At 38.8% G+C, this 25,875-nt stretch overlaps 3 protein-coding genes across 9 annotated transcripts in view; all 3 read right to left on the reverse strand.

Annotated features, from left to right (window-relative positions):
• Positions 1-801: 801 nt before the first annotated feature.
• Positions 802-7,301, reverse strand: nxph2b (neurexophilin 2b). 3 transcript variants are annotated; one of them, XM_053513408.1, is made up of 3 exons: positions 6,907-7,301; positions 6,565-6,684; positions 802-2,084 (listed from the first exon to the last, which is right to left on the reverse strand). In XM_053513408.1, exons 2-3 carry the CDS (start codon positions 6,616-6,618, stop codon positions 1,347-1,349), a joined length of 792 nt encoding a protein of 263 aa, XP_053369383.1. In that variant the 5' UTR covers positions 6,619-6,684; positions 6,907-7,301; the 3' UTR covers positions 802-1,346. The 3 variants fall into 3 exon arrangements, with proteins under 3 accessions (XP_053369383.1, XP_053369384.1, XP_053369385.1); XM_053513409.1 differs by having other exon boundaries at positions 6,843-7,301; XM_053513410.1 differs by having other exon boundaries at positions 6,821-7,301.
• A 483-nt stretch (positions 7,302-7,784) lies between these two features.
• si:ch211-227n13.3 (uncharacterized) lies at positions 7,785-13,138 on the reverse strand. Its single transcript, XM_053513489.1, has 6 exons — positions 13,063-13,138; positions 12,793-12,886; positions 9,686-9,960; positions 9,481-9,556; positions 9,284-9,397; positions 7,785-8,745 (listed from the first exon to the last, which is right to left on the reverse strand). Exons 2-6 carry the CDS (start codon positions 12,834-12,836, stop codon positions 8,097-8,099), a joined length of 1,158 nt encoding a protein of 385 aa, XP_053369464.1. The 5' UTR covers positions 12,837-12,886; positions 13,063-13,138; the 3' UTR covers positions 7,785-8,096.
• Positions 13,139-17,120: 3,982 nt separating this feature from the next.
• Positions 17,121-25,875, reverse strand: part of slc4a10a (solute carrier family 4 member 10a) — a 39,221-nt gene continuing 30,466 nt past the window's right edge. For 4 of the 5 annotated variants that reach the window (XM_053513429.1, XM_053513428.1, XM_053513430.1 and 1 more), the window contains 11 exons: positions 23,868-24,029; positions 23,644-23,757; positions 23,374-23,535; positions 21,986-22,237; positions 21,809-21,877; positions 21,179-21,352; positions 20,955-21,080; positions 20,399-20,463; positions 20,149-20,259; positions 19,010-19,047; positions 17,121-18,187 (listed from right to left, as the gene is read on the reverse strand). In XM_053513429.1, coding sequence (XP_053369404.1) covers positions 19,035-19,047; positions 20,149-20,259; positions 20,399-20,463; positions 20,955-21,080; positions 21,179-21,352; positions 21,809-21,877; positions 21,986-22,237; positions 23,374-23,535; positions 23,644-23,757; positions 23,868-24,029 — 1,248 coding nt within the window. In that variant the 3' untranslated portion in view covers positions 17,121-18,187; positions 19,010-19,034. The remainder of the gene's footprint in view (positions 18,188-19,009; positions 19,048-20,148; positions 20,260-20,398; positions 20,464-20,954; positions 21,081-21,178; positions 21,353-21,808; positions 21,878-21,985; positions 22,238-23,373; positions 23,536-23,643; positions 23,758-23,867; positions 24,030-25,875) is intronic. The other variant, XM_053513432.1, reaches the window with a different exon arrangement.

Consider the following 25,875-nt stretch of genomic DNA (forward strand, 5'->3'; position numbering starts at 1 on the left):
TCATATAGGTAAACCTGGGAAAATATAAATGGTCTAAAAATGACATTTCCTAAAAATACACTTCAGCAGAAAACACTAGGCATCAAAGTCAAACAGACTTTTTAGATGATTGTGGATAATAATCGCCTTCTACCCTAATGCACTTATCTCAGTGTTTCACTAGCGCTTGGATACCATCATGGTAGAAAGTTTTCTCAGTACGCTGTAGCCATGATCAGTTTGCCTAATTTACCTCTGAAACCCTGGCCTCCCAGGAACTCCTTTAATGAAAAGAGAAAAAAAACACTTTTGATCAAAGGCGTTCTGTTTCAGCAGTCCTAAGCCTCCAAGCTTCAGCCACTTCCACATGTTTGGGCCATTAAAGGAGTTCCTGGGAGGCCAGTGTTACAGCAAGGACAAGGCAATCTGATCATGGCTCTGGTGTACTGAGAAAACTTTCTACCTTGATGGCACTAGTGAAACACTAAGGTAAGCGCATTAGTTTAGCAGGGGATTATATAGAGAAATAAAGTGAAATTTTTAATGTCCACTATAAATTTCCCGTTAAGACTTGTTTATCATAGAAACAGCTCTATGCGAGTGTCTCAATTCTTCTTTTAAGTTTATGATTGTGCTATTAAATCAAAACAAAAACAAAAATTTGAATTGAACCTCCTCCTGATTCACTGCTCTACTCAGAACACTGTTATATTTCAGCCTTCAGCTTCGTTGCTGTCTTTTCACTTTGCATTGTACTCCATAATCCCAAATCAGGTCTGTGTTTAAACCACTCAGGAGAACAAAGTGTTTGGAGGTGTCACAATTTTAATGATCAGAATGATTTGTACAGGATGAATCAAGAATAGCCGTACTTTTCGTAATCATCTTATGGTTTGCTTTCCAGCACACAGCATAAAGACGTCACTGAACACATGTAAAGGGGTCGTGTCATAATAGACATCAAAAACATCTTTTTTTTTCTTCCTTTTATCTGGTAAGAATTCATGGTTCAAGGTGAATAAATGAGTTTTGACACTCATTAGGTAAGTGTGCGATTTTTTGTACGTGTGTATGTCCACTTTTGACCAAATTTACAGATACTATTACAACACTTTTTTTTTTTTTTTAAATGCTCAGAACATGCAAAAGATGGAACATTATCAAAAGCTGGGTTCAGGGTTTAAACACTTTATAGATTCTTAAGATTCCTTAAATCTCGAGTGAGGCTTGCTCACAGCAGGTCCTTCAGCTTAGTTGACTCAACTTCAGCCCTCTAATTACGACAAGGGAACAAGGAAATGTGGGCTGTGATGACAGAAACTCAACTCCACAGACATGTACGGTACGCTCGGGGCGAGTTTGAAACTCTACCCCATCGAAGTGTAAGGCATGTCACTGTGGTAATTGTAGTCCGGACAGACTTTCTGCAGCAGTTTGTAGTCAGCACTGAAGAAGTCAATGTAGATGCAGATGACTTTAAAGGGCTTGGAGCAGAGCCAGGAGACGTGGCTCTGCGTCTGTTCCTGGAAGCACACCCTGCCGGTGTCGTGGGTGCAAAACGACGTCCTCTTGCTCCGGTCGGTCTTCTCGTACTCCACCCTGCAGTTGAACGACTTGGTGTCTTTATGGACGTCCAGAGTTTCCTGTTGGGTGATCTCGAAGTCCACAACCTTGGAGGGGGGCACCAGGCTCACCGAGACGTTGCCGAGGCCTGTGGAGTTGTGACGGAAGTAGACGCTGAACGTGCCATTGCCGTGGTCGACGATCTTGCCCGTGATGAGCAGGTTGAGCTTGACTGTCTTAATATGGGAATGGAAGTCACCCCAACCGAACATCTTCTTGAATTTGCCCGTCTTGACGATGGGTCGCCGCTTGGCTCTAGTCAGACTCTGTTCGTTCTCCTCTGTGCGATTGAACAGCCAAGCCCACAGATCTTGGACCGCGAGCTGCTGGGGGGCTTCGCTGGTTAAGGACAGGTGCGAGTAAAGCCACAGGGGTTTGAGGAGGTCCGAGTGGGAACTGTGCCGGGAAATGCTTTTATCCTTTTCGTTTTCCCTCCATCCTACCGGAGCTACTGCTGCACTGGGCTCTGCATCACACATGACCTTTAGAGAAAAAAAAAAGCAGGGATAAATCCAGGTAAAAAAACAATCGGTCAACCGGTCAAATCACCAACCGGTCGACATTGACTAGTAAATGTGTTGTGTAACAATGCTCATTGTTGGAAAGCACCTTTACAGAATCTAAGGAATTATGGAAATAAGTTGTGAGGAAGTATGTAGAAATCATAACGATCGGTTTGTCCCTGATGGCGACGGTGGCAAAGAAAAACTCCCTGAGATGACAAGAGGAAGAAACCATGGGAGGAACCAGACTCAACAGGGAACCCAACCTCATTTAGGTGATCTCAGATAGATATCTGTGGAATTGATCTGTGGTTATCCTGAAAGTTCAGTATAATGAGAAATGTGTTTAAGTTAATAAGAAGTCCTGGGTACGAAACTCAAATCTATAAACCCTTAATACAGAACTGCAGCAATCGAGTTTAGAACATTTGGGTCAAAGTGGATCTGGTCTGTTTGTGAAGCCTGAGAACATGTTGGCTCACGTTGTTCTACACAAATCCGACCATGGGAATGGAGGTTGCACGTCTACTTCCTTATTGTTTTTTTTACAGAACAAGGTAAACCCCTCGTGCCAACTGAAGTTTTCCCAGACATCTATATAAATAAAGAACGTTGTGTTTGTACGTTGGTCAGAACTCTTTCTAAGTTCTCTCCGTTTCACTCATCACTCTTTCAACGACGTCTTTAAATTTCATACATTAGAGGACCCGAAACCAGTCTCGGCAAATGTTCTGTCTGACTGTAAATCTGGTCTGTCTAGCCAGATTTTGTCATAGCATCATGCAAAACTTGCTGGACAGAATTTAATGAAACTTTTGCAGTACTTGGATATCTGCCTAAAGTTTAACCTGCGCCAGAAGTGAAATCAAAATGCTGAGTAAAAGCAACGTTATGAACAGTTATGTGCCGGATTTAATATCCCACTATAAAAAAATCTACTAATGCGCTACTTGCTTAATGTAAACAAACACCTGCACCAATAAATATTAATTATAAAAGCTAAACTGAATATTTTTACTGCTAATTATATATATATATATATATGTTTGTGGACACCTGATTATCACACCCATATTATTTGGGCCTGACGTTAATTTGCAATAGACGATGGGACAACATTGGTATTATGTTTTTGTAAAATTTGATCACGTTGATGAACTGATGTTGAACGAATGCCCCTAACAAATAGCATCAGTACCAAAATGATGTCATGAGCATGATTCAAACTCCAGTCACTGTGCTGAGAGCACTGCGTGTTTACCACTGGACCACTAGGGAACATGCTGTTGATGCTAGTCATTTCAACCAAATATTAACCTATAAAGCAGCCAAAATGGGTAAAATAAAATAAAATAAAAAAAACTGCTTAAGTCGGAGATCTGTTCTGTGACAATAGGGGATACAGTTTAGATGTTGTGCAAACACCATTTTACAGTTGAGCCATTTGGGAGCTATGATGCAGCTCACAGTAATGTTACTAAAAGGAAATGAAACCGAGCGCTAACATTAAAGCACTAAGAGATGTCATGTCTGTCCCAGAATTCTAACCCTGGTAGAAATTTAAGGGACTCTGTGGTGTGGTCAGACTTTCCCCCCGGTCACGTTCCCAAACCTTATAAAAGGGAGACTCAAAAGAGTTAAAGCGGTGGGAGGAACCAAGTGCACATACAGGGAAGATGCTCAGGTCAACATGTGCCTTGACACTTTACACCCTGCTCTCAGGTTTACTACGCCATCATTTCTATCATGCCGAGAAGTTCTCAAAATATACAAAAACCTGCTTCGTTCGGACAGGTTTCATAGCCTTTAATCACAGAATCCTTTAGAAATCCAAAATTGTCGCCTTGCACCTTCAGGGTCCGGGTTCGATTCCCGTCCCTGTGTGCATGGAGTTTGCATGTTCTCCCCGTGCTTGGTGGGTTTCCTCCGGGTACTCCGGTTTCCTCCCACAGTCTAACGACATGTAGGTTAGGTTAATTGGCGTTCCCAAATTGGTTGTAGTATGTGTGTGTGTGTGTGCCCTGCGATGGATTGATATCCTGTCCAGGGTGTACCCTGCCTTGTCTCCTGGGATAGGCTCCAGACCCCCCGTGACCCTGAATACAGGATTAATAAAGTACTCGATCTCTCTAACTAACCACAGACAACAGGTCACAATTTCTGACGTTATGTGTCACGTGGACCCAATATGGGACCCTAATTTAAAAAATAAAGTGACTTGCATCTTCTAAAAGAGGGAAGTAAAGGTGCTGCGTCACTTCTCCAGGTACTTTTCCTCTCTGCCCATGATAAAGCTTCAATGGGTGCACTATCTCTGCCCTCACCTGTGCATAATCACACACACAGCCTACGAGATTAACACTATCCACAATTTCTCTCTTACAGACACACACACACATGCAAAGCCACCATCAATCACTAAGGCACCACAATTCACAAAGCAACCACAACCCCAGTGATTCGCCTGCGGAGTTAAATATGCAGAGTTTTTTTATTTATTTATTTTTTATTTTTTATCCGAGACTAAGTACCATGCCTCACACTGACAACACTTCTCCGAGATGAGAACGCTGAGTTAATGTTAGCGTTCAGAGCTTTAAAGGCCATCAGACAGGTGAGGTGTTTATTGGTGCACGGAGAATATAAGTACACAAGCTGGTTAACAGAAATGCAGTATGTCAGGGTGTATTGGGGTCGAAGAAGTGAAGGCTTATTCCATTGGTAGTCTAGACATTTAAATATGCACCTCCGGTTGAGGTTCAGGAGCCAGCTGGGGTGAAGATAGGAGTCTGGAAAGTGTGAGAGAGGAAATAATTCGCCTCGAGCATAAAACCTTGAAAATAATCTTTTCAGAAATCATGAGATTAGGGACTTAATCCAGTGTGAGCAGATTTTATTACAATTTTTAAAAAACAATAATAATAATAATAATAATAACACGGTGCAATAAAAGCTCAGACTGGACTCTGACCTGGACTTCTGAGCCATTTTTTTATTTGATTTAACTGGTTTAAGGTGGTGGTGGGGGGGAGGGGGGGGGGGTCAAGGGCTTACCATGAACATGTCCCATTTCAAATTAATGATTAAAAAATAAATCATGCCTCTTTGGTAGGGATTAAGGATTTCTTCACAAGACGGATTAGATGAACGTTACATGCTGCGGCTCTGCGTTTTTCCACCAAACTGCTATCTGTCGGTTTAATCTGCACTAAATATTTTCCATGGACTAACTAGGATTTAATGACACTGTTGCAGTAACGACCGACTAAAAATACACCGTACTCTGGCTGGACGTGCGGAAAGCCAGCCCTGTACCCTAGGGAATAGGAGAGGAGCCTGAACAATTTATAGCTTTTAATTCTATTTAAATAAAAGTGTGATTTAAGTATATAACTTCCAGTTATTGTATGTCATTTGTAGATTACTGGAATTGTCTTTTCTTTAGCCTAAGGCGTGTGTGATTAGGATGTCGATTTGTACGTACTCTTTTTTTTTTTTCCTTTTCCCTCCACTCAGCACTTCAAGTCGTTGTATTTCACAAATGTTCAACAGAACAGTGTAATGCATTATGGATGAGATTGTATTGTTTCATATTAATCAGGAATGCATTGTTTTTGGCAGATTCCTCTGCTGAGTCTCAGCCGAAGTCAAGCGGCACAGCGAGATTTCCTTATCAAATTCTATAGCATTTTTACAGGCTCAGTGCATCGCTGTGATTTGAGGTGGATGAAGGAATATGATGATAAGCTATTCTTACATCAGCAATAGCTTGATTCTTGAATGCAAATTACATCGTCACCAGAATATCAGTGTGTAGCACGTATATATATATATATATATATATATATATATCATTAGTCTTTATTTATAAAAAAAATTATAATAATAATAAAATAAAAAGGTTCCTGTCTAAGGGCTTGGAGAACGTACATCCCGTCCTGCACAAGGTTAGTGTATTCCCCGCTTTCACACACCCACATCAACTGGTGTATAGCTAAATAGAAAGACTTGTCTAATGGAAGAAAGGGAAGAAGATATTTTGAATAACTTCTATTTAGATATGCACAATGCCACTGTAGTGTTGCAACATTCGTTTGGCTTGTACAATGCATTATGTCTAAAAAATTCTTGTTATTCCTATTCAATTGTCTTGAGAAATGGGAAAACACACACGAGTTGTACTTTTAATGCTCCGAAAAACCTATTTAAAAAATATTATTTTATTTAAGAAAAACTTCTTTATTTTAAAGAAACATTTTAATTGGTTTAGTTCTTTTATTGTTTGATTAAGTTTTTTGCCCTCTGTAAATGTTTTTGCATGTTTTATTTCACTTTACTAAAATGTAGAGGATGTACTAAATATCGCCAAATCCGTTGTGCAGAAGTGTTGCTTTATATATAATAGATTTTTGCAACAATTTTAACTCACATCCAAAAACAATACAATGAAATATCTTACCATGTGCAAGAACAAAACCAGCAGAGCTGAGAGCAGAGCTGAGAGATGCTTCATCTTTAGGGTTTTTAACTTAAGCAAGTGCCTTAAAAACCAGGTCCACTGATTAAGCTGCTCTTCAGGCTGCAAGGACAAAAAATAAGTTTATATCATTTTTTTATTATTGCACTGCTTGCAGAACCCTTCTCTTGTGATTAAGGCATAAAGATTGCATTATTGCAAATAATGGTTCAAAATAAACTACTCAAAATCAACCCACATTCAGAATAAAAACTTCTGACCTTCTGCAGACGCTAGACTAATCCGAGTTTGTACGAGTATGATGAGGTTCCATGATCGACTCACAGCTCAACTCCGTGCATGTTGTTCCAGCTACAGGAGACGCAGCATTAGTGTGGAGCAGAGCGGCGGATCAAAGCCCAGGTGCTGGAGGGAGGAGAGTCACCATCAGATCCGCTCGGAGCGCATCATGTCCTCAGCTCGTGCGCGCACGCGCTCGCGGTTTGAAGTCCCGCACGTTCTCCCTGTTCCACCTCGGAGCAGGTGTCGCGCGCCGGGCAGCACGCGCCGTTTCCGATTGGACAGAGATTTCGAGTTCGGATAGTTTTCCACCAATCACGAGCGAGAACACCACAGCCTTCACTGCATCTTACAGAGGACTGGATTTTAGTCAGACTTTTCTCCCTCACACACACACACATACCATTATAATGTTACACAAAACATTATAAGTGACTCGAGTGCTCAAATAAATTAGTTAAAATAGGATTATTTCAAATAAAACTACAAATTATGACCCAAAGTGATTGATGTATAGGTGAATGTCGTGCTTTTTATTAATTAAATAGCGAATTTCCCTGCAACCTGACAGAGAGAGATGCAGCACAGTAATTAATCTTCATAACAACAAAACTATTAACTTTAATACAATTCTAAGATAAATATAATAATACACATAAAACCTTAAACAAAATCTGCTTTTTATTTATTCTTATTATTATTATTATTATTAATAATAATAATAATAATATCAATCAACATTAACAACAATAATAATACTAATAATGTCTCTTTCCTGACTTAATAACATTAAATATTGTAACTAAATAATACTTTTTTCAAACTTTTTTAAATATATTATTTCCCATATATACACAGTTGTTGTATGGGTTGGGTTTATGTGCCACCTTGTGGACAAGCTTGAAACTGCAACAAATGCAAAGTCTTGTCAACCAAATTTATTTTTTCCTTCACTGAAACAAAAATGAGAGAATGGATCCAACCAAGATACGTTATGCGAAAATAATATTTATAATCAAATGTTTAACAAGTCACTGCTTGGTGCCTTTTAACAATGTCTGTAAGCACCTGTGATGCAATCTCTGGAAAGGGTTAGTATGGCCTTTAAAAAAAATAAATAAAAAAGAAAACCTGAACATCTTGAACAGGCATCTGATAATAAACATGCAGGCTGATTAATCATGACTTGAACTGACTGAAAAGAAAAATGTGTGCAATAAGATTTTCTTCAAATATCAGTGATGGGACTCTTTAATAATCTTGTTATGACTCTGCCCGAGTGACGCAGCTAACATGGTCCTGAAGCTGCCCTTGCGCCCGCCACGCGGAACCGATGGTCTGCTCTTCTTGGTAACCTCCAAACCCGTACTGAATGTATCCGTTGGTGTTCTGAACACATCCGAATCCTCACACAGACCATCATCCTCTATGATTATAAGACAGTCTCTGTTCTTTGCGGTGAAATCCACTTTTTCTTCTGCATTTTTATGTACCATGTGCTGCTGTGGTTTCTGTGTTTCAGCTACGACAGCAATGGGAGAAGAGTCAAATTTCAGCACCCTTCGCGTTCCCTCCAGGCTGCTGCTATTAGCCTGAACGTCCATGATGCCACTGACATCAGTAACAGATTGTTTCTTGGAGACTTTCTCTGATCGTTGCACACCCTCATGGTGAGTGACGTCATTTGCAGGCGGTTTGTCACTGGAGGTAATGGAGAGATCCAGGGGGGAAACCTGCTCCGTTGTGTCGTCTTTCTCCGAGGACTTCCTTTTCTTTTGCCTCAGATTTTTTCCACTGCGATTTGCTTGATTTCTCCTCTTATTGAGTGACTTCGCTTTGCGTTTAGAAGGCTTCCCAAGCACCTTTTTGCAGAGACGCAAATTCCTATAAGTAAAATAACCATTACGAGGGTGTTCAAATCAAACCGACTTTATATTGTACAGAGTTATGAGGGTTAAATACTTCCTTTACTTTTCTATATAACCCCCTGCTATACTAATGCACGTATCCCAGTGTTTCACTAGTTTCATTAACGTAGTTTGTCCTAAAAGAAAAAAATAAAGAATACCTTTGGTAATAAAACTAGGTTGTTTATTCATTAAATGAAAGGACCATTAAAAGGAGTTCCTGGGAGGCCAGTGTTTCAGATGCATACTGAATAAGCTTTTAACCTTAAAAGGCTGGAATAAGGGTATTAGTGTAGCAGAGAATTATATAAAGAAATAAAGGAAGTTTTTACCCTCATAACTGTGCTCTGTTACGCCGCACAATCAAAAGTCGCAGTTTGACCCGAACGCCCCCCATATACATCCCCATTAATCAAAAGTCAGTCAGTAAACAATCATCCACTAGAAAATAATCTCATCAAATTAGTATCCATTCCAATCTAGAAATCTTTTCCAATCATATTTTCTGGACAGACCTCTGCAGAAAGACATGCGGTCTTGAGCAGAACGACCAGGCTTCATGTACCATGCAGTCATCTGACTGCTTCGCAGCTCGACCCCTGATGCGCTTTAAGTGCACCCATAACAACCTGGAGAAAAGCATACAGCACATGTTTTAGAGAAAAAAAAATGCATTCAGTTTCTTATTAACACACTTTTTAAAGGCATGTACCCTCGGCGTTGATGCCATCTCAATGGCTGCCGTGTTTTAATAAGCATCCACTCATCACACGACAGCGAGGCTGGATCTGAAAAGGGTAATCAGAGAGGACGCTTTAGTCTACATACCAAGAATTTGGATCTGTAATAATCAAAGCACTAATGTAAGATCAGGATATTTCTACAGCAATTAGAGCGGCAAACTGAGAAATGTTTACCATCAACTTGTAGTTTTTTTCTTGGTTGTTCTTGTCTCCTCATTTTAGAGAAAAGTCTTTCACACGCTCTGCATCTCAGTAAAAGAAGTGCAGAAGATGGTGAGCTTGGGCCGGACACCACAGAGTCTTCAGATCCTGAGCCATCCAGTGGACTCTCAGCACGAGCTTTAGACGGACTGTCCGATAACCACACATGGCCTGAAGTGGCTTTGTTCACCCGGAGCATTTTCAGGGTATCTTCTGCCTTTGACCCCATAGGTAGGAATATTTTCTGCCTTCATGGATTATTTAAACAAATTAATGAAAGTGTTGTGACTCTTAGTTACTAATAATGCAAAAAAAAAGGCTTTAGAGTCATTACATATTTACAGGTACAGAAAATCTTTACACCAGCCGTTTATTGTACTTAGGACAACACTATTAAATATAATTATCTTCTTTAATGTTCTTTTATCACACAAACGAATGAAAGTTGTAACGGCATAAATGTTGCTGTGGAAACATACATGCACATACTGTATATATGACCATCCACACATATTATATCACATTACACATCAATTGTCCTTTCGCTGTTAATGCAATCTCTGCTCTTCCGGGAAAACTTTCCCCTAGATTTTGGAGCAAGGCTGTGGAAATATGTGCTCAGTCATCTACAGAGTATTAGAGAGGTCGCAGACTCGTCGATTAGTTCATCCCAAACATGTTGGTTGAGGTCAGTTTTCTGTGCTTGAGTTCTTCCAGTTCAAACTTGGCAAACCATGTCTTCTCAAAGCTTGTTTTTTGCACAGGCGCAAAGGTTAGGACCTGTTAGTTCCAATCAAGGGAATTGTGTATACATGTGGATATATTGTTCAAGTCAAACCAGGACTAAATCTGTTTTTTGCAGGATCTGTGTTAAAAACTCCAGGAGTGTTTGTAGCTCTATGTTGTCTCTGAAATATTTAGGGGATTCTAGTTTAGAAAACTCTGAATTCATTGAACCTTAAGCAGACCTGCTTGAGTGTGTAAGATTAAGGTCCAACTGCGACAAAGTTTTCCCTTATTTTTAGCATGACCTGAGATGGTGGCTGAAGGTTTGTAGCTCTATGTTACCCACAAGGGGAATAACAGAGACTTTTATTTCCATAAATATATACTTTTAGATAATTAGATGGTTTAAGCTTAAAAATGAGATCTAAATCTGGTGAACATTAAAACAGGCCCACCCCCAGCATGTTTGAGTATGTTACATTCAGGTCAAACTGGGTTAACTTGTTGTATGAGGAAGTCTGGAGTGGCAGAGAAGTATGTTAGAGTGGTGCAGGACATGTATGAGGGCTGTAAGACAGTGGTGAGATGTGCTGAAGGTGTGACAGAAGAGTTCAAGGTAGAGGTGGGTCTGCATCAAGGATCGGCTCTAAGCCCCTTTTTGTTTGCTCTGGTGATGGACAGGATGACAGATGACGTTAGACAGGAGTCTCTATGGACTATGATGTTTGCAGATGACATTGTGCTTTGTAGCGAGAGCAGGGAACAGGTGGAGGAAAATTTGGAGAGGTAGAGGTATGCTCTGGAAAGCAGAGGAATGAAGGTTAGCCGCAGTGTGTGTGAATGAGAGAAACCCAAGAGAAACAGTGAGGATACAGGGAGCAGAGGTAAAGAAGGTGCAGTACTTTAAGTACTTAGGGTCAACGGTCCAGAGCAACGAAGAGTGTGGAAAGGAGGTAAAGAGGCACCCGCAGGTTAAAATAGGTGGAGAAAAGTTTCAGGTGTGTTGTGCAATAAAAAAGTATCAGCGAGAATGAAAGGAAAGGTGTACAGGACAGTGGTGAGACCAGCGATGCTCTACGGCTTAGAGACAGTGGCACTGAAGAAAAGACAGGAGGCAGAGTTGGAGGTAGCAGAGCTAAAGATGTTGAGGTTCTCCTTGGGAGTGACAAGGACAGATAGGATCATGAATGAGTTCATCAGAGAGGCAACCCATGTTAGATGTTTTGGAGATAAAGTCAGAGAGGCCAGATTGAGGTGGTTCAGAGGAGAGATGGTTAATATATATCGGTAGAAGGATGCTAAGGTTTGAACTGCCAGGCAGGAGGTTCAGAGGAAGACCAAAGAGGAGATTTATGGATGCAGTGAGAGAGGACATGAAGTTAGTTGGTGTGAGAGAAGAGGATGCAGAGGATAGGGTTAGATGGAGGCAAATGATTCGCTGTGGCGACCCCTGAAAGGGAACAGCCAAAAGACAAAGAAGAAGACATTCAGGTCAAACTGAGACTAAGTGTTTCCTTAACTCCCTCTCTCATCTTCTATACCTCTTTAACCTGTATTCAGGGTCACAGGGACCTGGAGCCTATCCCAGGAGACTTAAGGCAAACGCTGGACAGGGTGCCGGTCTATCGCAGGGGTTCCCTTAACTTTTATTTTTATTGAATTTATTTTTTTGGCAGAACTGGGATTGTGCTCCATACTTCATATCATTTCAGATAATTAAACGATTTTAGTTTAAAGAACTGATTCTGAATCCATTAAACCTTAAGCAGACCTGCTCCCAGCATGTTCAAACTGGGACTATGTTTAACCTTAACTTTTATTTTATTTGGATTTAGCAGGACCTAATATTGTAGCTCAATATTGCCACCTAGTGTCTATTATCAGTATAAATATCACTTTAGATATTTTGAGGATTTTAGTTTATAAAACTGAATCTGAATCCGTTAAACCTTAAGCTGAATCCTTAACCTTGAGCATGTTTAGGGTTATTAAGATTCAGGTCCAACAATGTGTCCCCTTATTTTATTTTGAATTTTTCATAGCATGACCCAATACTGTAACTGAAGGTTTTCTAGCTCAATGTTGCCCCCTAGTGGGACAACAGAGTATCTTTTCCATATATAAATATAATTTTAGAAATTTAGATGGTTTTAGTAAAAAAACAAAAAAAAATCCTTCTTAATCCCTTAAAACTTAAAGCAGACGTGCTAACAGCATGTTTAGGTATGTAGGGCTCGGGTAAATTTTTATTTATTATTATTTTTACCAGAACGTGAGATTGTAGCTGAATGTTTGTAGCTTAATGCTGCCGCCTAGTGGACAAACAGAGACACTGTTTTCTGGTTAGCTCTTACTTGGACTCGACACGATGAACCTGTGTTCCTCTCCTATACTCCATCTGCTTTATTTGGCGGTTTTAGCTCCCGGGTTTCACCGCTTTTTCAGCATCTGCGTGAAAAAGAAAATTAAAGTGTCACTTGAAGTGAAACAGACCTCAGCTATGCGCTGAAAGAAAAACCTATTGTGTCTCCTTTTTATAAACAACCTCGTGCTGATTCATTACAGCGACAAAAATTACAAACGAAACACATGGTTTATATTATTTCCTAGGTTTCTATCTGTACCATTACTGAGAGAAAATCCATAACGGTGCTGCAGGTCTGCCGCCTTTAAACATCTCGACTGGAGGCACTTTTCTTCTTCATGGCATTGAGTTTAAACAGAGGCGTGTCCGTCCTGGTGTGTATCGCCCCCTGCTGGACAACACAGGACACTACTGCTACACCATTAAAAAATATATCATGTGAATAAATACGTGTGTGTGTGTGTGTGTGTGTGTGTGTGTGTGTGTGTGTGTGTGTGAGAGAGAGAGAGAGAGAGATATCTGATGCTCATGAGTCCATTGTAGTTAGTGGACAGAACACACACACACACACACACACACTCACTCACTCACTCACCGTCTATACCGCTTTATGCCCTAAATTTAGGCCCAAATAGAGAATGTGTGTGTCCCGGCTTGTGCCCTGATTCACCTGGGATATGCCCCATGCCCCCCGTGACCCTGTATACAGGATAAGTGGTATAGACAGTGTGCGAGTAAGTGTGTGTGTACCCTGTCCACCACCTACAATAGACTTTTGAGGATCAGAACTGGACCATGAAGCAATAAAAGAAGATGTTCTGGTCTAAGGAATGACATTTTCTTTTACATCATATGGATGGGTGGGTATGTGTGCATCACATGGCAAGGCAGCAGAGGCAGTGTGACTTGTGGCATTGTTCTGCTGGAATTCACATAGAGCCACTTTGACATGTACAGTACCACCTCCCTAAACGCTGTTGCACACCAAGTTCACTGCTTCATGGCAACAGTATTCTCAAGTGGTCTCTTACAGCAGGATAATGTTCACTATGTGAGGAGCATAACAAAGAGTTCAAGGCATTGTCTTGTTCTTTAGGTTCACCAGATTCCAACCCAATGTAAGATGAGCTGGAGAAAAAGAAAGTTTCATCCATGGAAACTGAGCTTCACCTCACAATATATTACAATCAGAATTTAAAGGATGTGTTGCTCTAAATTGGTGTGAAATTCCACAGTACACACATTGTGGTCTTACGGAGTGCCTTGACAGGTCTGAGCTGTTTTCATGGCTCAAGGGGGATCCAGAGAGCAAGTGGTTTTAATGTTATGGCTGATTGGTGTGTATACAGTGTGTATACGTAACAGTCTCATAAAGTAAGTCTCATCATTTGCTTTTGTATACGAAAGTGTCATCCTTCCAGATCCTAATTACACCTTTCACAGATAAAATATTATCTTTCAGCGGTGTGTATGCATTTCTAATTCCTCTATAGAACTGCTGCTCCATACAGCAGGGCTGACGAGGGAACCGTGCTCTTTACACATTCTTCCTCTTTACACACTTAAGATAAGAGGCATGCACTTATGTTTACTCTGCACCAATGTCACCTAAGGGAAACTACATGTGTATGCTCATCCCCAGGAGTCTCACTTAAGATGAAGTGCTGAACACAGCTTACATACAGTAACTTCTATTAAAAAAAAAGCCAGTTTATCAAGCTTATGAACATGTAATTGGTGATACAGCAAATGTGAATCAATTTAAGATAAGTTAAGATAAAACTTTATTATTGCCGGAGGAAATTCCGTCTTGGGGTTCAATCCTCATTACAGCGAAGGCTAAAGAGCATAGATTGTTTATGCTATCCAGCTATGGGGGAAAATACAGTGCACTCTTCTCTCAGACATTAACGAGGAATTTTTTATTAAATATAAAAATGTAAAAGATTGATATGTCCAACAGAAAATGTCCAAGTTCTTGGTGCTGACGGTGGTTCCATATGGTACTGAATTTTAGGGTATACTTATATTTCCTCTACCTGCATTTGGTGTGTAGGCGAGAGCCACACAAATTATCCCCCCCCCCCCCCCCCGAACCCGGGCGAAGATGACAAAGAAAAACTCCCAAAGATAGCAATAGAAAGAAATCTCGAGAGGAACCAGACTCAACGGGGAACCCATCCTCATTTGGGTGATAACAGATAGCAGAGATTGATCCAAAGTCATACTGTGTGCTGAAAGTTCATTTATGTTTTTAAGTTAATATAGAGTCCACTTTCATTGTTGGAGGCTCAGGTATAAAACTGTTTGTAGGAATTTAAGTCCTGAACTATTGTTTTGGTCGTTCATTAAACTTTATCGCAAAGTCATTTTATTAACGCCTAACTTAGTTTTATAAACGATTTATTTATTAAGTGAACAAGGGTTATTTTGTTGTGTAACACAAACATAGCTTTTAAACAGAAAAAAGACTTTTTAGACTTTTTACAATTTAAATTGTACATATTTAATGTGTTCAGATGATACAGTAGTTACACGCCAATGGCATGTTGAAGAAAAAAATCTGTACATAATTCTTATTATATACGTAGGAAATATTTCACATGAACAATATGATGACACGTCATTGCCGTATCCGCTAAAGACATCATACAGGTGTAAAGACAAATGGCCCTCCTTTAAGATCATTCATTGAAACAAGTTTAAAACAAGTTTAAAGCGATGCTAAATTTATCGCTCAGCCTCAATCTGCACTGGTATTCTGCAAGTTAAATTTAATATTTATACACAAAAAAATGGCAACAAAAGACATTACAGCAGTATTGATCACCATGGAAATATCAGCGTTCTCACACCCCCATAACATCCATTTTATTCTTATCTACATGTGAAATAAACACTATTACATAATACGCAAACAACATACACAATCATTGTACAGATCATTTGTCCAAGGTCATTCATCTCAGGTTAATACATGATATAATGCCCCTCTTATTAAAAGGATTATTGCATCACTTGTCAGTAATTTGCCTGCACAGTTGTGTGAATAAGTTTGTTCGGGAGCAGGAGCATCTTCTTAGTGGGGACTTTACACTACGCAAAAAAACATATGGGTTTATAACAGTGTTTAAGTAAAACATGATCATAATACTCGGAAAGTGTATGCAGTATCAGCTCTTTAGTAGAAGTTTAAAGATTTTCTGTTCAGTGTTTTGTATAGTAAATCTAAGAATTCCGACCAAAAATAAATAAATAAATAAAAATAATCACATTATACAACAAAGAACAGTCCATAAAAGTACATTTAAAAATATTGATTGCTGGTTTTACAAATAAACTGGTCAGCTTACCTTACAAAGTGTTAGTATGCTGAAGAAAATACTTATTCAGAATGAATAAGTACAGACAGGGTCATACACTCATCACAAAAATCAATGTCATAGTAATACTGGGCTTTTTTTTTTTTTTTTTTTTTTACAATATTTGATTCACAAGGTTTAAGTTTTCTGAAATGACCGTAGCACAGGTTTAAAATTACAAGAAAGCCAAGTTTATTTGAACAACAGAAAGAGATTTCAACCAGAAGCATGTTGACAGCTACAGTACTTAAAAGGTGAAACTTGCTAATGGATATTAAACCAAACATTAGGTAGGTATATACACCAGCCAGCCATAAGATAAAAATGCAAAAAATAAAGCCAGATAATCTGTAGGTTCCTCTTGTACCACCGTGGCAGCTCTGGACCCTCAGGGCATGACTCTGGGGTGCGTTGTGGCCCCGGGATGTTAACGCCAGTTGCTTTGGGTTGTGGATGGGACTTGTTTATCGAGAACATCACATGGATGCTCGGTTGAATTGAGATCTGAAGAATTTGGAGGCCAGATCAACAACCCTGTACACATCAGGCTGTGATGCACTGGCTGTTCTGATACCTTTCTATCAAAGAAAGCATGTTTTTTTTTTTCTTCCAGGAATTTGTGCTTTTCTGTGTGATTAAACAACACAGGGTGGCCTTTGGTCAACACGGGTATAAATGAGCTCTGGCTACCCATGATCCTCTCACTAGTTTTGCTCTTATACAGTATAATTAATAATGTTATTCATAAGACCCTGGTGGTGGTGGTGGTGGCAGTGTTGTGGCTGATTAGTGTGTATGCTACACAAGCATTCTGCATCAGAAAAAGACCAGTGTAAAAAAAAAAAAAAAAAAAATATATATATATATATATATATATATATATATATAAATATATATATATATATATATATATATATATATATATATATATATATATATATATATATATATATAAAAATCCAGCGAACACCCAATATTGCTGTGACATTAATGATCATTCTGAGGGTATGTAAACTTCTGACTGCACCTGTACATATAGTTCTCAACACTGACTGGAATGACGAGGCGACACATCATAAACAAGTATGTCAGACAATACTTTTAAATAGTGTAGTGTATATATTTATATACTTCATTTGATATCACAATTACAGTTATATTTACAGACAGGTGACAAATTTTAGAGAAAAAAAAAGGAATTTGGCTGGCATGGTTTGGAACAACTTATGTACTTAGAAGGAAAAAAAAAATCACTGCAAAACATTAAAACTTCAGATCTTAGAATGACTAAAGATCCACATCCCTAAAGCACGAGATCTCACTGAATGAACATAGAAGTGGAGTATAAATCATATGCTACGACTTCCCTTAGGTCACCCATTTAAAAGACCTTTGTGAGATTTTGTACTGACACACAAAACGGCGCTCACGAGAATGCTGTTTATCCCTTCAGCACCGGTTCCAGGGGTTTGTGAAATCGATACCAGAGTGCACTGAAACTGTCCTGATGTTTCATGGTGCGTATACGCGTGTTATTCTGCCCTTTAATTTGTCACCTGACTGTTTCGCAATCCTTCTCTTCAAGAAGTTGCATTAAAAATACATTACATATCTTTATATATATGAAGTAGGCATCTTTCATACTGTATGGCAAGGATATTGAAAAGGTTAAGCTACCATTAGGAATACAAAAACATAAAAAATACATCTAGGTTAAAACAAAAGCAGCTTCAAATTGTGAAGGTTTTTAGCCTGTAAAAGGATCTCACATGAAGCTTCCTCCTTTACAAACACACACTTTCAGGCATTCGTTACACACTCACCCTCATATGTATTGTCGTGAGCACAGTGTTACACACAGTGAGCTACAGTAAAACATGGATTAGTGCTATACGGTGGCACAATACTTCTCTTTTGTATTTTAAAAGCAAGGCGAGATATCACAAACTCGTCTCTCTGTCAATGTTCCAGTCCTTCACCTCTTCTGTTTTCATAGGACTACTGAGGTCCTTCACTGGAGATCTGGAGCATCACAAAAATGGGAAACAGAAATGAAAAGGAGGGTCAGCACAATTCATGATGGAAAGAACAAAGAATCAAACCTTTAATGCATTTAAACAAAAACATGCAAACACCGTATGCCTACAGTATATGCTTAAAGAGCAACTTAGCCCACTTGTGATCTAAATCCTTCTACAGTCAATCCAGGACAAACCAGACCTAGTCATGGTGTCATACGTTAAAATATAAAAGTGATACATTTAATATAAATAATAAAATCTCCATTTGCGCTTTTGCATTACTAAAATGTGTAATAGTTTCACATATTTTTCATGTTTTAATACAGAATTGTAAGGATGTAACCATGTGGACATCATCTCATAGTCGTTACTACATGCTATATTAAAGATCATCTAATGTTAGAGGTTCTGCCGGGTGTGAACTAGTGTACATGGTGCCAATGAGCTGGCATCCTAAGGTACATTCTCTTCATTCTTATATTCTTTCATTCCATTACTCCTTACCCCTGGTTATGATAGTGATATGCATCTTTTATTAAACTGTCAAAATAAATGTGACAGATGGGCAAGTTATTCTTTAAGTGATTAAGCAAGTGATGGGCCCTGCTTCACCTTTGACCCATGAAAAACTCATGCATCCTTTTCTTATACAACACACACATACATACACACCCCCAAATCATAACAATTACAAATCATATTGCAGTTAATGAGTTTACAAAGTAAAGAATAAATAAATAAATGTAAAAATCCAAAATTTTTCAAATTGAGAAAAGAGATTAATGTCATTAATGACCAGCAGTAGATTGGGAGCTCATCTTACCTTTGGAAAATCAGCAGCTGGGAGGTTAGGAGAGGGAGCTAATGGGTGACACGGGATGAGAAATTTAATCAAAATAGGAGAAAGGTACTTTAAAAAAAAAGCTTTAAATAGGAGAGAATATTAAGTGTTTTCAGGAGTAGAGGTGTAAGGCAAAGGTGGGCAAAGTACACCCGTTTTCTAGGGTAAATATTACAAAAGTAAAAGAAAGTCCTACATTTACTCGGGTTAAAGAACAAAAGCACTTACCTTCAAATTTACTTAAGCGTCAAAAGTACATGGCTTGTATTAGTCTTTTTTATATATATATATAAAAAAAAATAAAAAATAAAAAACTCTTTGCAACCAGCTCCACTTCTAATTTCGAACACCGGGTACGGTATTAGGTGTGTCTCAAAGGAAAGGCGAGACACCCTATTAAGGTTAATGCTTTAAACTCTACTCACCCCTGTGGTAAGATCATTACATGCAGAAATGCATTTAAGTAAAAGTACAGTTATTTCCTGTACTTTTGAGCGGAGTAAAAGCTTAAACAAAACCACTAAAGTAACACACAGATGTGCAAAATACATAGCTTTAAAGAATTACAGACAAGGAGAAATATAATCAGGACACAAATAAATAAAAATCAAATGTACTAGCTTCTTTGGAAGCTCAATTTCAGTGAGGAAATTTATATTGTACTGTATTATGTGATTATACACACAGGCGCCGACAGGAACCGATTTTATGCCATACTTTTACCGACTAGGTGTAACGCACAAACATGCAACTACAGTGAGCAAGCAAGAGAAAGCGAGATAGAGAGATTAATTAATGCATGTTACTGATATAACAGTTTATGGTGATACCACCATAAAACTCTGATTACTCTACCACATGCATTTTAAAAGTCTCAGTGCTACTGTTGCTTTTAGCAGAATCATCACTGTGTACAAGATTTTTATTTTGCTCATTTCTAGGATAGTATTTTCCTGCCAAACACAGAAAAGCTAAATGTGGAAAAAATAAGCTAGAGATCTGCATCGATTGCCAGCTGTTAAAAACTAATCAAAATCATAAAAAATGTGCACCCAGTGCGTACAGGATTACGACCACTGGCAGCCCCGATAAAAGGAGAGAATTATAGAATAGACACAAACCTTTTTGCACTTTTATCATCTTTGCTGTTATCAGTACTGAGGCTTTTCCAGATGTTTCCAAAAGAGGTCTTGGTCATTTCATCTGAAATGTTGACTGTGGAGGGGTCGTCCCTTAAAACATCACAAAAAAAAGCTTTTCAGAGATGAAAAAAAAACAACAACAACAACAAATCACACGGAATGAACATAATCAATGTATAATTACTTCCTGGTAAAGTGTACAATGGACAAGATATGTCATTTTGCCTACTTGTAATGACCTTCAAGTGGCACCTGGACAATTCCCTCATCCTCCACCATCACACTGTGATCCTCCTGTAAGAGAACAAACAAGGGTCCCAAGGTGATTCAAGGTTTTGTTTAAATTATAGAGAAAAGATGGCTTGAATTATAATAAATACTTATCCTGGTCAATACCACAGGACCATCCTCATTAATTAATGATAATTAATGCACTTGCTGTGATCTAATTTAAGAAAATACTAATTTCTATGATAATACCTTATTTGCATAAACCTGTAATCATTCTCACTATAAAGCTTTATTTCATAATCAATCAATCACATAAGTGATCATTTGCTGTGATTGGATAGAGCAGTGTTTCCCATAGTGTGCACCACAGCCCCCTAGTGGGCCAAATGGGTACTGTAGGTGAGAAGAGAGGCCACTTACAACAAAAATTCTATAATTAGATTTAAAATACCCATAAAATATTTCTGATTAAGTATTGACAATTCTTCTTTATTCATCTTAGTCTCGTGTGTTGATCAGAGTTGTGCTTAAAGGTGCTGCAGCTCATGCTGTACCTCCTGTTTCTGTGCATCCTCCAGTTTCTTCTTCTTGCTCTCAGGCATGAGGTCATCGAGCCAGCTGAGCTCCCTTTTTGTAAAGATGAAATCCAACAGCTTACGTATGAAAACTAAAGCCAATACCTGCACAGCAAAGCAGCTCCCTTTTATTATCAAGATAAAAAAATTTTTTTCTTTTTAAACAGGATCATCATTTTCTCTTAGACTTGAACTGGATTTACCATCATGGGGAAAACAATGGCAGCCCTGGAGGTTTTAATGACCCAAAGCAGGACAAGGCAGCTTAGCTGGATGATGGTGAAGAGATGGACCTTTCTTAGAGGTACATGTCTCAGATAGATGAAGTCCGGCTGGTGCTTTGCTGGCATCCCAAACAATTTCAGACGATCGAAGAACTGCCAAAAAAAAAAAAAAAAAAAAAGCCATTAGCTTGGTGGCATATTACAACAAACTATTGTTCAGCAAAGATGCGTTTGGTGTCCGTTTTCTTCTACAAAATCTCCTTTATTAACGCAACCCAAAGCTTAAAGTTTGTTTCCTCTAAAGCCTCTCGTATCCGTTTAAACCATAGCTCATATAATATCACTTAGAGAGAAGTGCTTAAAGGTTACACAGAATCAGCCCTGATTGTTTAGTGTTTCTTTAAATGACAGGATAGAGTAACACAAGCCCTCCCACCCAGGAAGACTAGACGATTTCATTTCGTCTAGGGCTCCAGATGTCTTGGATTCAAATTTCTCCATTTGTCTTGCACCATTTGAGAGCCCATGCATCAAGTAAAAAAAAAAAAAAATTAGTAATGTAAAATACTGAAACCTAAGAATGCAATGCAACAAACTAGTTATGCTTACCTGTATGCCTCTGAGAGACGACGCCCCCATGTACAAGAAAACACCATACAACACAGGCATTGGGATGAACTACAAACCAAAAAAAAATATTTTTTTTAAAAATGAATTCAATAAAACAAAGCTCGTTTGTAAAAGAACATAATGGGTTTTATCTACTACAGGTCAAAACCTACTGACCTTCAGGACAGAAGTCATAAAGACAGAGCAGCCCATGAGCACGAAGATCATGAGGCCGGTGAAGCGTTGCTCTCTGATTCCCAGGAACTTGGGCTGCTCTCCAGGTGCTGAGCACTCAGACTCCAGCTTCAAGCTGTTCACGTGCGAGATGGAGAGGACGGTGGCAGCCACGAACCACGGTAGTCCCATAATTGAACACACTCCAAGCATCACACCCACCACAAACAGGTCCAGGTGGTAGCCACAGCCTTTCTGCAGATAAACACACGGTCTGGACGAAAGTCTTAAACTCTATTTTTAGATCAAATAGTCCTGGGATCAATCATCAAGTTTTTTAAACCAAAAAAAAATAAAATTACATTCTGATCAGTAATCAGAGCGTTTTATTCCATTTAAACTCTGCTAATGTATTGAAAAAGATCCTCCTCACAATATACTCATACCCAAACTCCGTATCCCTTCGTCAAAACAACCATAAACTATTCAAAACCTTCTAATTATTCATTTATATGGCCTTAAAATATACTTTTAAATAGGAAGGACCTAGCAGGAGTCGTAACACTGGGCGAGAATTTCAATATACTGTAGCTGTAATAACGTCGCAAAGACATTCACAATCGGGACAACTGTGTTATTTTAAATGACTTTAATAAACTCATGTCGAGATACCGTTGGGTGAAGAATCAAAACATTCATGCGTCGTCTACACCGCTTTATCCTGTATACAGGGTCACAGACGCCTGAAACCTATCCCAGGAGACTAAGGGCACAGTGTGGGGTACACTCTGGACAGGATGCCAATACATCACAGGGCACACACACTCATTCGCACATTATGGGCAATTTAGGAACACCAATTATCCTAATCTGCATGTCTTTGGACTGTGGAAGGAAGCCAGAGTACCCGGAGGAAACCCACCGAGCTTGGGGAGGACATGCAACCTTTCCAATTCAATAAGCATCTAAATCCCACTCAGGCCATTGGTTTAGCAAAAATATTGCTTTAAAGTCATTTTTGCAATATTGTGTTAAGGTCATTTGTTCTGAAATCTTTCCATTCAAGTTAATCCGACTTTAATTAAAAAAAAAACATTTTTGGAAAAAAAAACTATTTCAGAAATTCGACCTTATTATGACCTTGACCCTGTCTGGATTTATTCTAATCTTTAATCAGTTCACTTGTTTTTGAGATGGCATGCAAATGAGAATATCAAACAAACTGAAACAAAAAACATAATGACTTCACCACGTGGTAGCAGAAGCAGAACAATAACGGTTCCCTTTTTAACAATGTCACCTTAATTAGCATCATGGTATAATCGCCTGAGCACCATGGTTAAAAATAATAGTGTATTCCTATTTACATTAGGATCTCGCTCTTAAAATACCTTCAACTTGTGCTCCTTCCTGTTAATGATGACGGCCGTGATTTGCTGGTCCATGAAGATGAGGATGGTGCAAAGCAGTGCTGGGATGAAGGCAATGAGGATGGTCCACCACGGGTTTGGTCCCAGAGGTCTGATGAACCAGCCGCGGTCATCTCTGGTAGGCTGCAGTGGTTTAGGAGAGCAGACGCTTACAGATGATCATGTTTGATTTAGAACTTGTTATAAAAAGAAAAGTTTGCTTATTATTAAAACTGTACTAGGTTAACTCACTTTAAATTCATTGGGGACCTGCAGTTTGGGAGTGGGAACCCCCAGAGCAAAGTCGGTCCCCACCATGGTGACGATAGTAATGAAGACTGCAAAGTCACTGATGATTGCCCTCACCTGTATGACGAAACAGCAGAAAGAAACATGCACAAGTAAAGATACAGACCCAAACTTAAACATGCGTCGCTAGAAGCTGAAATTGACGGCACACACGCTGACATGCTTGCCTTGGTGGGGAAGTAGCGGCTAGTTTTAAACTCCTTGAGGAAAGAAGACATGGCGACAGTGGAAAAGAACAGGATGACGGACCAAAAGAGAACATCGGGGATGTAGGGGCCGTGATGTCCACACATACTGCCTTGGAACTCACCCCTGAGCTTCACACAGCTCTGCAGCACAGAACACAACAAAATCATCCTCACGACAATGCTATAAAAGATTCCACTTTTGATAAAAATACAATTTTTTTTTTTTATAAAAAAGTTCATTAATTTAATTTAGTGCACGTTCCTTGTTATATGCACACCTGTGACTATCACATGTATCAGATGGGTAGGAGGGGGTTGTGCCTACGTAGGGAGCCTATGGAGTGAGCAGGGAGCAACAACAGGTTGAGGCACACGTTCATCACAGGCACACGCTGTGACGATGTTTTCAAAGTAACGTAATTAGTAATCTGATAACTTTTTACATGCAATTATCAGTAAATGTAATCAAATTACAAAAGTAGTAATTTGTAGTAAATTACTTTGAGTAACTTCAACACTGGTCATTAATAAAAATACAAGAAATTACATAAATTATAATACTGTGCTGTTACACAACTTGAATCAGCGTAATTATTTAATTAAGATCAGAAAAAGGCTTATCTTCTGATGAAACTAAAAGATGTGTTAAAAAACTATAAAAAATGTGTTCGGCTAAAATCATAAGGGTTTTTTGATCTGTATAAGCAAGCATGTGAGAGTATATGCATGTGCGTGCACGTGTGATGCAGGGAAGCACAATTTGTCCCTAAATTACCTCACTCTATTATTATTTCTCCGGCCATATCATTCTGTTTAGATCTGAGACCATTTAATCAATAGCTGTGTCTGCATCTCTGCATTCTTATCTTGTGTTACAAAGAATGATTTGGCATGGTTATTTTTTTCCCCTGTGCTGAAAAAAGAAAAATAAATAATTTTTATAAATTCTGAAAAATATGTTCTTTAGTAAAAATAGAACATTAGGGAAAATGATGAACGCTCTTAACTCTGTATTATTCTCACATTTAGAAAAGGGAAAAATGACAGTCAAGGCCGAGGTGGCTCAAAGCCTACTGCACTTGTTCCAAGTAGGTAAAACACCTGATCCTTGATAACTTATCTGCAACGTGAGGAAGAGAAATCTGTCTGAGCGAACTTTACATACAGTACAAATCACCGTCTGCGCATTACAGGAACTCTGCTTGGAGTTATTGCTGGCTCCTGTACAGACTAGACCACCATTTCCACATGTTTTGGTCAATAAAAGGAGTTCCTGGGAGGCCAGCGTTTCAGACGTGAAACCATCAGTCCGATCACGGCTCCGGCGTACTGAGAAAACTTTCTACCTTGATGGTATCCAAGCACTAATGAAACGCTGAGATGGGTGTAGCATGGGATTATATAGAGAAATAAAGGGAGAGCTTTTCCTTCTTTTTTTTTTTAAATCTTATTTTTTCTTATTTTTTATTCTGCAAGTATTCAAAAGTCCTGCTCTAGCGTCAACACCCTTCATATTTACTACTATACTTAACCTTAATTCCAGTACTATATTTTATATGTTATTGACAGAATTTAACACTTGCCAATATTTTTTCCAGATACTTCAAAGCTGAATAAATTCATATACTGCAGATGAGGCAGATAAAGATATGGTTGAAACATGGTGTTCTCCTTTTACGGATGGCTTACTTTCAGGACCTGACAGATATATAGTGTAAGTGTAGACAGAAACAAGATTAGACATGCCTAGTTTAGTCCACTGATTGAATATTCACATTTCAGCAAATCCTTTTTGCCAGATGGTTGCCTCCATTTTACACGATATGGCTTCATAAGGGCATTCCAACACTCCTGAACTTTCTGCTAGTGATTAATTGTTTATTCGATGAATTGTTTAAAATCATGTTCCTTAAACCAATAACAAATTGGCAATGCATTACCTAAGAAATGGTACTTATGATTACAATGTCAACACCTAAAAAACAGA

Source organism: Clarias gariepinus, chromosome 15, assembly GCF_024256425.1.
Source record: "Clarias gariepinus isolate MV-2021 ecotype Netherlands chromosome 15, CGAR_prim_01v2, whole genome shotgun sequence".
Classification (NCBI taxonomy): Eukaryota; Metazoa; Chordata; class Actinopteri; order Siluriformes; family Clariidae; genus Clarias; species Clarias gariepinus.

Bases quoted from the DNA above. Each gene is read 5' to 3' on its own strand.
- si:ch211-227n13.3 (XM_053513489.1), bottom strand. From the start codon at position 12,836: ATGGAGTATAGGAGAGGAACACAGGTTCATCGTGTCGAGTCCAA. The intron at 9,557-9,685 runs GTAAACATTTCT...TACCCTTTTCAG, and splicing joins AAAAAAACTACAAGTTGATG to ATCCAGCCTCGCTGTCGTGT. The intron at 9,398-9,480 runs GTACATGCCTTT...GCTTTTCTCCAG, and splicing joins AGATGGCATCAACGCCGAGG to GTTGTTATGGGTGCACTTAA.
- nxph2b (XM_053513408.1), bottom strand. From the start codon at position 6,618: ATGAAGCATCTCTCAGCTCTGCTCTCAGCTCTGCTGGTTTTGTTCTTG. The intron at 2,085-6,564 runs GTAAGATATTTC...TTTTCTCTAAAG, and splicing joins TGGTTTTGTTCTTGCACATG to GTCATGTGTGATGCAGAGCC.